Genomic DNA, 12,396 nt, shown 5'->3' with positions numbered 1-12,396 from the left:
GATCACACCTCCAGAAAATACACGACACCTTAATTCTTGTTTCTGACGGATTTATTCGTCTGTCAACACCAAGAGGGAAAATGAGTCCACCTGAAAACACATGCATCTTCAAAGATGATCACTTAAACACTTTAACTTAAACTTAACTTTAACACTTTAACTTAAACACTTTAACTTAAACTTAACTTTAACACTTTAACTTAAACACTTTAACTTAAACTTAACTTTAACACTTTAACTTAAACACTTTAACTTAAACTTAACTTTAACACTTTAACTTTGAGACTTTGCGCGGAGTATATAGACTTCTGCTGCTTCACGTGTCTTCTTGTTGCTGTGCACCGACTAAATATGTCCCCAGAGCAACATTGGACGTAACAATGGTTCCTATCACATATTAAACCAAACAAAAATCCATCTTCATAAAACCAAGTTGTACAAATAATAATATATAAACAAGCATATTAAAGCTACTGCAGATGTAAGAACAAAAGCATTTAACTTACCAGAGCTGCTGTTCACTATTTAAAGACAAAGTCCTCCTTTCTTTGATAATAAAGAGTTTAATCTCACGGTTGTTCAGTACATCCGTGTGTTTTAGTTCCAGTAAGAAGTCCTTCTCGATTCATGGACTCAAGTGAAGACAGTCGAGCCTCCCCAGTTGTATTTCTTGAATACGTTTTAATGCGTTTAAGGGCTGAAAATGTCCGCTTGGCAGAGGCAGCCGATATTGGGATTGTCACCGCCCAACATGTCAGGCTAGCCCACTGACCAATCACGTACTTGTAGGCATTACTTTACATTACAGTCATTTAGCAGACGCTTTTTATCCAAAGCGACTTACAATTCAGAGTCTATCACATTTCTACACCGTAGGCACAACTACAGGAGCAATTTTGGGGTTAAGTGTCTTGCTCAAGGACACATCGACATGCGACTAGCGGAGCAGGAGCCGGGGATCGAACCGCCGACCCTCTGATTGAAGGACAGCCCTGCTATCCACTTAGCCACAGTCGCCCCAGGCCAGCTAGCAGGCTGTGACACGTCAAAGAATACGCCCAACATGTCAAACTAAAGATCTGATTGGTTGAACACTATGACAATCAACAATATCGTCCCCATTCACTTAAACTGCACATGGATTCGCTTGTGAGTCTGCAGGCCTCTGCCTCTGTTCTTACCTAGAGACACAGAGGTGAAATCTGATTGGATAAAAGCTCTACTTAAAACAAGCTGCACTGGAAGCAGAGCAACTGAGGAAGACAGTAGCTGTGCAATGAGAAAATAAGATAATGGGAAAAATATTTTTATAAATTATAATACATGTAGTGTGTTTAAGAAAAATTATTAGATTATAAAATAGCTATAACTTTGTGATTATGTCTCGGCCAGCAGAGAAGGCCTTGCAGGCCCTGACGGCCCACCACTGCTCAATGCTCTAAATTCAGCTGAAGAAGAACCTTATTTGAAGTCTTATTTTAAGATCAGTTACTTAGTAGGGGTCTCATTTCTAAAACAGTGTGTAGGGTAGGATCCACAAAAGTGTGAGTGAGCTATTTCCTTTAGTCCCAAATCAACCTGTAAATGTGCGCAGCTGGTTCAGCCTCACTTCCCGCCTAAAATTAGTGAATAATCGTAAAATATAATTATAATCTCAATATTGATCAGAATAATCGTGAATATAATTTTGGCCATACTCGTTCACGTCTTCTAACAATTCAACAGGTTGCATTATTTCAGGGATGGTCATGTGACCCTTAAACATACCGTGGATTGACAGTAAAGAACTGTCCATGATTTGAATCAAGGGAAGCCCATTTTGCCTTTCGGATTACTGCACTTTTTTCCTTGAGCTGCATAATTGTACACACAAAATGACAGTATAACAGCATGGCAGGTTTTGAAATTGTAGGTGTTGTCTCCAAATGATCAAACTACAAAACTAAGAACACAGAAGTACGCTGTGAAGTACACCGCGTTTTAACCTCCTCCCCTGCTGGCCAGTGATGGGCTGACAGATAACTCTTATAACTTATATAACTATGACCAGGACGCATATTTTAACTATTGTGACTTTGTGAAAACCCAATGTTTTCACATCACCGACAATGAATAAAGGCATTGAAGCTTCAGTCTTCCCGCTAAAACTGACTCACAGTAGCTGTTGTACCACTTCATGGGCGAAGGAGGGAATCCTATAGTTCCCACAATCACAGGTAAGCTGTACTGAACATTAAACAGTAGTAATATTGAGGCATTACAAAAATGAAAAATGTTTCTAGAGTTAAGAAAAGTAGCAACCTCAACATGACAAAGTGAAATACTGAACCTTTCTACCGGCCACCTAGTGGGAGGCTTTATTGTGAAACAGTTATAGGACATTGAAAAAAATATTCTGCCCAGATTTATTAGCAGTGCTAATTTCAAATATATATTGGTCTACACAGCAAGATGTGGACATATTTCTGACGACACCCGCTGACATTTTGTAAATATATCTTAAAACGTACAGACACTGTAGTCGGATTAGATGTTGAGAGGTGTAGAGTTGGCTTTCTGTCATCAAGTGTAGAATGCTTTTGACCAGACGGCTGTCGGGGGGGGTCATGGTTACTGAAGAGTTGCTGCTGACATACCTTCTCCCTTGAGAGCAGGCTAAAAGCATGTATTGGATTAGCTGCTCTTTTCATCAGGCAGACCCTCGGTGACATTGACCTTAGTCCACAACAACGTCATCAGAAAATTGAAGACTGCCCTTCGTTATTGATGTGAGCCTTTTAAACTCCAAGGAACCTGTTTTCAGTTGTACTTCGACTGATCGATTCTTTTAGTCAAGTGTCTGATCATTTTACTGACATTCTCTCGCGGCTCGGGCCTCTGAGTAGCAGTCGTTTGGGGAATAGATGGAATGGAAGGCCAACAGGAAGCCACCACTCCTACTGAGACGAGAGAAATACGAGTCTTCACATCCTTTATCAGCTGCACAGTCAGTGCTGCAATGACTACGTGAGTTCAGCAGGCATTCAAAGGAATACACCATGTCCTGTTTCATCTGAGTGATGCCTCTCCACTGTTCTTCAGCCCATCAGGACCCTGGATGCCCTCATTGATTATCTGTTTAGGATTAGCCCAGCTATTATATTTAAGACATATTTGGCAGAGACCTGAGAAGAAGCACTGGGAGATAGAATAGTGTTCAATAAAGATCACAGCCTGGAATTGAACCAGGGACCAGTTGTGGTTATTTGGCATCTTGGAACATTACATCTGTCTTGTAATACATTTTTTAAGTTTTTGAGTGACACACACAAGCGGTGGTAGTGCTCTCGGTACTGTACTTGTGTTTGTTTGTGTTATTTTACTCGTTGGACTCACCAGACTCTGTGAACGTGGGACTTCCTGATCCTGCAAGCACTCCTCGCTCCTCGCTTCAGCACGAGGAAATCCAACAGCATGAGCTCCTTCTGCACCGGCACTGCTCTCTGACACGTAGCGCTCACAGAGGCTCCACCTCCTCCAGTCTGTCAAAATGATGGACAGCTTTTAGATTTTTCCGTAGTTGCTTAGTCAGCAAATCAATGGGTGACGTTACGATGACTAGGTGCACTTCTTACTTACAATTCTAATTTTCTTTGAACAAGTGACTACACGCTATTGATTGGTATGTCTTCATCGCTAGTTTTCCACTTTTTTTATTGGATTAAAAGTATAATTGAAACAGCCAAGGTTGCAAATACAGTTGCCATTCACAATACAAAGCTGCCTGTTTAGAAGCTCCTTATTGCATGGAGGGGGACTAACTGAGCTAGCACAATAAAAAGAAGGCCTCAGTCAAACCTTAGTGAAGCAGCACTTGAGATATTAATTACTACAAGAGCAATCGCTTTACTTCTCTAATCATGATTTGATTTTTATGGCAATTGTTGGGAATAAAACCTCAAGGTTGTAAAGGTGGCTTTGAGAGTGGGCTGCTGGGGGCGCCGAGAGACGGGCTGCATGGAGTCTAGCCACAGGTGGTCTGTAATTCTGCACCGTAATTGCCTGGCAAAGTGTATTACGGGTCTTCAGACCACTCATCCACTCCGTAGGGGTGGACTAGAAAAAAGGGTGAACGAGGCGGAAAAATAGGATGGATGACATGATGTCCCGTCGTGAGACAATTCTGCCAGACACTTACAATACATCGAGGGAGTATTATTATTGTGTGCCTTCAAAGAACACTTTCTGTGAAGGCTATTTAGCCAGACTAATGAAAATGATGATAGCAAATGGGGAGACAATCTCCAATTCCATTGAAATGTCATTGTGTTTTAAAGACATTCTGTGCTGTTTGAAGGGAGTTGATGTTGTCAGTCTGCAGCTCTGCACCAGAAAAGGAGCCATCTTTTCACTCGCCGGGCATTTACAGTCTCTGGGCAGAGCTCAGGCTCAGCAGCGGGGCAGAGCCCCCTCAGTTACCAGTAACTCAGTTACCATGACTATTTGATCGTGAAGTCACTCCTGCCAGCTGCAGGGATCAAAACAAGAGCAAAGCCACCGGACCAATCAGCCGATCTAGTAAGGGAGGTTTTAGTATTGTGCTCAAAGTCTTGAGCTGATTTCAATCACTGTTTAGGGCAAAATGTCACTGGTAGGCAGTGCTGCAAGGCAGTATAACACGCACACACACACACGCACACGCACACACACACACTCTCTTGTCCCTGATAACTGAGCAAACTCCATCCACTAATACGCTAATAAATGAACATTTTCTCGAAGGTCGAGACTGAACTTAAGCACTCACATCCCACAAGCTTTTTTACACAGCGTACTTAAATACAGATGTATGGTGTTCACATCTGCCAGCTGGCAGGTCCTCATGTCTTAAAGTTGTGTGATACACACAACACTGTAAAAGATGAGTTACAGTTTTGCATTCATATAAACCAGCTGCACGTGAGTCCATGAGGCCCTGACGGGTGAAATATGAACAAAACCAAATAAAAATACAACTCAGTGACCTCTCAGTTATAGTTAACAATGAAAACACCAAATATGTCTGATATATACGAGGTCTCTGACTTTAGAACAATCATTTCCTCTGACAGTTCCCATCATCACACCATTGTAGGACACCGTTTCACCGTTTGGCAGGTGGTTCAGTCTTCAGTAAAGACCTCGAGAGACACTTTCAGCTCATTTCACTTTTCAGGAAGTGTTTTTGCTCCGCGAGGCATAGTGCTTTAGGGTCGTCCATTCTCATGAACAGCATATCTCAGGAGAGCCTGGGGTCAATCGCTTCAGATTTGGCACAAGGATGAACGGATAAGCATCTAGAGGTCAAAGGTCACGGTGACCTGACAACACACATCTTGGCCATAACTCAAAAATTCCTATGCTAATTATGACAACATTACACAAATGTCTAAAAGGATAAAATGATGAAGTGATGACATTTTGGACAGACTTGGATGTCAACTGTAACTTGACTGGTTGTATGGAGTCATACAATTACCTACTTCTAGTTTCCTTAGCAGCAGCAGAATCTGTCCCACGAGCTGTCAGAGAGCCGCTGACCTCGACACATTCAGGTCCCAAACACTGTAGGAGCTGCTGCTACGCTGGTGCTCTCCATTCACAAAGTACTTTGACTTTGGGAGCACGTTATTGACTAGTCATCAATATAATATGACCCACACTTTTTCAAACATCATTTACAGAAAATGTATTGTCTCATATTCAGGCCAGTATGTAGTTTAGCACAAGTATGTAAATGAAAGGTTCAGTGTGTGACTCTGACATGAATATCTGTGTGTCTTCCTCTACAGATGCGATGGCTAATCCTTCTCCAGCAAAGAGCATGGGTGACCCTGGAATCACCCCACTGTCTCCTTCACATATTCAGGTGGCCCAACTCTCTTCTTCACCTCTTGATACTTTGTACCTGTGATGCTTCCTTTGTATTTCATAAACTATATTACATAACAGTACACATACGTCAGCTGTCGTACCACCAGACTTCCACCTTCCAGTAGTTTTCCTTTTTCTGTAACAAAATGAGACTAAAAACTACATTCCGTTACGCAACCCTGTGTTGTACAATGACAATAAATGAACCTTAGATTTTTACAGTGAAAGAAATAGATTAGCATCTGATTCTTTTCATGTATTTTGAACAGAAAGTAATGCAGCCCTCCTGCTGAGGAGTGAAAGTAAAAGCAGTTTAGGATGCCAACCCACTTTTCAGGGGTATCCAGTAAGATCGAGTGAGCCACAGTGTCAAAGGCAGTGCTCAAATCCAGATATCAAATCCACAATTCAAATTGAGCAATCACCAGCATCAGCTGCAAGTGAAAGGTTGTTTAGGTTCCTTTGATGAGAGCAGATTCAGTGCTATCACGTGCACAAAAACCTGGAATTTGTAAAACATATTCATAAAAGAAATCAACTCCAAGTACGCAGTCTTCTCTAAAAGTTTTGTTGAAAATGGTCATTTAGAAATGAGTCATACAGTTTTAAAAACATACGGGTCGAGGTTTGTTTATGTGCTTAATGCAGGACGGAGCACAGCCAGCAGACAGAGAGCTATATGCAATCGATAACAAAGTGGGACCATCACTGTTAAGGAATCTGGCAGGCGAAAAATCTTTGATGATGTCATTATGTCCCTATGCAGGGCACGGTACAAGGGGCTGAAGGGTATTGAGTAAGGCACAGGGATAGCTGTGGAGAAGAAGGGCCACCGGTGGCATGATGACTCTGGTGTTTTAATTCACCTGTTTTTGTAGGTAAAGGATGAAAATTGCTCACAGATCAAAGGAGTGGCTTCAGTTTGTTGGCTAGGAGGGGGGTTGATTACAGATTTGATAAAGTGATATGAGAGAACTCGCAGGACTTGGCTTGTTTGACAGCTTTGTGATAGGTAGGTGTTCGTCCATCAGGCTTCTTCTACTTCAAGTCTGCATCTTGTTTTTATTTCTCTAGTCTTGTTATTTAGTTTAGAGATAATGTGACTTGACTGGTGCTATGGAGTCAAGTGCTGCTTTACAAGTATTGTTGAAGTTTGTTAGCAATTCGTCTGTAGACATATTTGGTTTATGCTTATTATTATGTGTAGCTGCAGTGTTAAAGGCCTTGTGAAATCTATCAATGGAGTTTACATATAGACGAATAAGTAATCACTGTGGAAGTTGGAGGTGGAAAGAGGAACTGAATTGAGATTGACAATAAAACCAGACGACAGAACAATAAGCAGGGCGTGTCCCTTATTGTGGGCAGGGTAAGAATAAAAGAATGAACAGTGTCATGTAAATGCTTTATAAAGGAGGTAAAAGAGGGGCAGCATATACTGTATGTATGTTAAAGTCACCTAAAATCAAGACTCTGTCGAAACGAGACATTAAGAAAGCAAAAAGATCAGAGAACTCCTGAATAATACCAGAGTTAGATTTTGGGAAGTAAAGCAGCCTTACCATTTACCATAAACTAAGTTTCCAAGTGAGTACAGGGAATATTTCATCTAATGTGACCTCCGTACTTTGACCCCATACCTTGATCCCCGTACCTTAACTCACGTACCTCGACCCTATGACCCCGTACTGTAAAGTGTTGCTGTGGATGGCTGTGAATGTGAATGCATTTATTACAGCCTAAAGTGCTTGTTTGTATGTGTGTTGGTCTCATGTCCTAACCCCATAACTCTGTATATGCTCTCTGTACAGCAGAACGACACAGACCAGGTGCCGTCGGGGCCGTCCTTCGTGGTGGTGGTTGCCATTGATTTTGGCACCACGTCGAGCGGTTATGCTTATGCCTTCGCTAAGGAGCCAGAGTGCATTCACACTATGAGGTAGGCCAGCACTGCAATGCAGTCACTCACAGCTGAAAAGTGTGGGGCGGAGCTACATTAGCATGAACTTTGCTGATCGTGGTCTATCTTCTTCAAACACTGTAAAATATGTAATTTGCAACAGAAATTACTTTTTTACATTGCTATGTTTTGAATGAATTGGTCTATTCAAAAGACCAACGGCTTTGTTTTTGATAGGCCCATAAATGTAATATCTCAATCAGCTTCTTACTGTGAGAGATGCTCCAACATCAACACATTTTCTGCCAAAGTCAGAACAGTCTTTTTTTCACATTGAGAGCTATCTGTATTCTTTTTTTTCTCTGTCATTTTCTAACGGGTTTGAGAAATTTCTCAGGATTTAGCAACATTTGAATCAAAAACTGATGGCAGACAGTTGGTGAGTTTGGTCTCTGTCTGATCAAACCACAACCACACATTCCTGATGAAGCAGACTGTAAATTTATACTGCAAGATGTTTTTTAACATAACTTGTAGCTTATTTAGTCATTAATATAAAGTATTTAATAAGACTTGAGGGAGGAGAAGCTTTAAGTGGGATTCAATAAAAAAAACAAAAAAAAACACAAATGCATGTTTTTTACAAAAACAGTTTTTATACTACTGCCATGGCCCATAATTACCGCAAAATTTGAGCAATAAATTACCTGAAACTCTGTCCCATTGCTCTATACAGAGCGCCCTAGTGACACAGCCTGGTACTACAGGAGGAGGCTTCAAAGCTGTAGCTGTAGTTCAAAGCTGTAAACCAATCAGGGAATACGTCCACTTATTATATACAGTCGATGTACTACACCCAAACCTCAGTATATTTTCTGTGTACACCGCACATTCTCTGTCTTCTACATTTCAAGTTCATTTTTAATCGAGTTACCAAATTATTTATTGCAATTAACTGATAATCAACATACTTTTGACATGTTTACATCATCTGATGTCTGACTGCAGGACTTAAAGCTCAGTTGTGTGACTTTCTTCTATTTCCATTGCATGACATTTTGCCCACAAATGGAGCAATTAATTATTAAATTATTAAAAGCTTTACTTTAGTAGAATGGCGTAGCCGTAGCGGGCGGCTACTTTATGTGATTCCCCATCAAAAAAGCTGATGTAACTCAGCTGGACTTGGTCCCAAACTTCTCATGCTTGATAACACTCATGGCCTGAGGATACCTACAAGCTAATTTTCACTAATACTCACAGCGCCACCTGCTGGCCAAAGGAAATCTGCGTTTTTGTGACAAACAGCATCTGATTTACATGACTTTTATACAATGTGGTTTACGCTTCATATAGAGCAACATAATGTGTTCTGTAGTGCCACACAGTGGATACAGGAAGTGGTGAAGTACAGTCCCTGACAAAAGTCTTGTCACTTATCCATTTTGTAGAAACAACAGCTTATAACCTGACTTTTAATTAATCCATTGGTTTTAGAAATGGCTCATATGAAAGCTAAAACCCTCCCAAATTATGTTTAATATACTAAAATAAATTTGCTTCACTGAAGAAAGATTGATCATTTAATGAACACAGAAAGGTCCGATTTTGGCAAGACAAAAGTTTTGTCGCCTACAGAGAGTAATGTGAAAATTGAACAAATAATTTACTTCAAATACAAAAATATGTTCACATCAGTGAATTAAGTAGTGGTGCTGTGAGATCCATATTTAATATCTTGTATGACTTCCATGAGCTTGAAGGACTGCATCCATGCGGTACGACAATGATTCATACAATTTATTGATGAAGTCATCAGGAATAGCAAAGAAAGCAGTCTTACATGCCTCCCAGAGTTCATCAAGATTCTTTGGTTTCGTCTTCCATGCTTCCTCTTTCATTCTACCCCAGACATGCTCAATGATGTTCATGTCTGGTGACTGGGCTGGCCAGTCCTGGAGCACCTTGATCTTCTTCGCCTTGAGGAACTTTGATGTAGAGATGGAAGTATGCGATGGAGCACCATCCTGCTGCAAAATTTGACCCCTTTTATGGTTGGGAATGTAAGAGGTAGCTAATACTTCTTGATATTTTAGGCTATTGATATTGCCTTCCACCCTGCAAATCTCTCGCACACCCCCATACTGGATGTAACCCCAGACCATGATTTTTCCACCACCAAACTGTTTTCTGGGTGAATCTCGGATCCATGCGGGCTCCAGTAGGTCTCCTGCAATATTTGCGGCGGCTGTGATGTAATTCAACCGAAGATTCATCTGAGAAATCCACCTTCTGCCACTTTTCCAGCGTCCATCCTTTTAGCAGGCTGTGGGCCTTGGCAAATGCCACACGTTTTTTTAATTGCCTTTTGTTTAGTGCTGGTTTCTGGGCACTGATTCGACCATGGAGGCCATTTTGAGACAGAATTCTACAAACTGTCCTGGTTGACACGGGGACTTGAGGTGACCAGGCCTGGTGGAGCTCTGCTGCAGTGGAAAAGGGGCTGGCATTGGATTTTCGAGCCAACAAACGGTCCTCCCTAGCAGTTGTCTTGCGGGGTCTGCCGGAACTGGGCTTGTCAAAAACATCTCCAGTCTCTTCAAATCTTTTTCTTATTCTTTGTACTTGATGCTGAGACACATTGAAGGTGTCAGCCACCTCAGCAGTGGATCTGGTCTTCAGCCTCTTGATAATCAACGCTTTGGTCTCAGGGTGAATCTTAGGCATGTTGTCAGAGGTCAAGTTGCAGTTGATGTGAAGGTCTGGTGTGCTGGGGTTCTTTTTATACACACCCACTAATTGATTGATCAATTATTGATCACAGGTGAGGCTGTAATCTAGGATTGGGTGCATCATATGACAAGGCGACAAGACTTTTGTCTTTGCAAAAACTGACTCAGTGGGCTTTACCAAGCTGTGAACGTTAGAATGCTTTTCAGCAGTTTCATTTGGCACCAAAACATTATTTCAAAAGCTGTTGGGATTGAAATTAGCCATTTCTTGTAAAAAAAAAAATTGATTACAAATATATTTGAGGGGCACTTAAGGTCAACTTGTACCCAAGCGACAAGACTTTTGTCAGGGACTGTATTTGCAAAGCATCATTTCCAGCGCAACGCGGGAAAAAAACATCGGACTCGTGGCCGCGTTGTCCAACGGTCGCAGGCGTTCTCAGCCGCATAAGTCGGAGTCTCGCCAGCACCCTCAACGTGCGGGAGGATGCGAGGGCCCGTTCATCGCTGCCCACAGCTTTAATTATTGATTATATTTTTGCCAATCATAAATTCTTGTACAGTTTCTTATGACTAGACAAAAGTTAACATTGACAACTTTGGCTTTCTCTAATTTAAATTATTAAGAGGTGTGAGACACGTTTTTCATGCCTTAAAATAAGGCTTTGAAAAAAGGTATCAGGTATCGTATGACCAAAAGATAGCCCAGTCATGTATTCCTTCCTATTATTTTGCTGGCTGCAGTCATGGTACTACTTAAAAATAATGTTGTTTATTTTTTAAACTTTTGCCAAGAATGTGTCTTCATCAAACTTGTATTTACTCTGCTACTTGAGTTACAACATCTAAGTCACACATTTGATAGAACCATATGAAATGATTTTAGATTTAGATTTAGTCTTGAAGAAGAGGGTGCAGTGGATCTAAAGTGATAAAAACATCTCTCAGTCTTAAATCACAGGCTTTGGGGTGCATTTTTAGTATGTTACATTGTAATGAAATGAAAGCAGTGAGCTTAGGTCCTCCATCTCTATGTGTCTACAGAGTTGTATGAAGTGAAAGAAGCCAAACACCACTACTAACAGTATTTATGTGGGAGAGTCATTTATGTGTGAATCACAAAATACTTTTTTGAATCCTTCTGTGTGCATTCATTAATATTGAGACTGATCTGACCCCATATGAGAGTCCCATGACCTCTCAGGTCAGCTCTGCTGCCCTCAGTGCCGGGCACCGCAGGGGTGATCAGCTTCCATCCCACCACCGGCTGACAGCTGTTTAGTTGACAGCCTCATGTGCGATTCTTCACATTCTTGCCGTTGCTCTCGAGAAATGCATTGCTGGTATTCGTAGTGTTGCAATCAATGTGTCCCAGCCAGCAAATACAGTCATCAAGGGAAGAACCCAAATGCAGAAAATAGAGGCAGAGTGATAGAGTTCAGGGATTTCCTTTAAAAACTGGAGGTGCATAAGTTTACAGAGTGATGATGCAAGCACAACTTAGAAAGAGCCAGACGAGTCAGACGAGTCAGCGTTTTGTAGTCTCATTTAGCCACTTGTTAAGACACTTAAAAAGATTCAACATTCTTTGGTGGGATGTTCACTGACCTATTTAATGTTTTAAAACAAAACGTCAAAATCATATTTCAGGCATCTTGTCACAATCAGGCTTTGCCTTATGTGTTGTGTGCGTGTGTGTGTGTGTGTGTGTGTGTGTGTATTTCTGTAGCTCCTCACTCTTCTACTCAGCCACTCCCTCAGCACCAGTCTAACTCCCTTCACCTGTCCCTTATCAGTAATCACGCACTCCCTCATCAGCACAACTCTCCTCACCTGTTCTAGTCACTATTTAAACCCCTGTCTCTCACTCAC

The 12,396-nt window shown here is 41.3% G+C and overlaps 1 protein-coding gene across 3 annotated transcripts in view; it reads left to right on the top strand.

Moving 5' to 3' along the window:
- The first annotated feature begins 5,810 nt into the window (after positions 1–5,810).
- The window catches only part of hspa12a (heat shock protein 12A), a 28,037-nt gene continuing 21,451 nt past the window's right edge, over positions 5,811–12,396 (top strand). The window contains exons 1-2 of one of the 3 annotated variants that reach the window (XM_076077113.1): positions 5,811–5,887; positions 7,704–7,831. In XM_076077113.1, coding sequence (XP_075933228.1) covers positions 5,816–5,887; positions 7,704–7,831 — 200 coding nt within the window. In that variant the 5' untranslated portion in view covers positions 5,811–5,815. The remainder of the gene's footprint in view (positions 5,888–7,703; positions 7,832–12,396) is intronic. The other 2 variants (XM_076077115.1, XM_076077114.1) reach the window with 2 other exon arrangements.

Source organism: Anarhichas minor, unplaced genomic scaffold (assembly GCF_050575085.1).
Source record: "Anarhichas minor isolate MPS153535 unplaced genomic scaffold, ASM5057508v1 ptg000058l, whole genome shotgun sequence".
Lineage (NCBI taxonomy): Eukaryota > Metazoa > Chordata > Actinopteri > Perciformes > Anarhichadidae > Anarhichas > Anarhichas minor.
The sequence above is the reverse complement of the archived record's forward strand: the minus strand, read 5'-3'. Positions and strand labels throughout refer to the sequence as shown.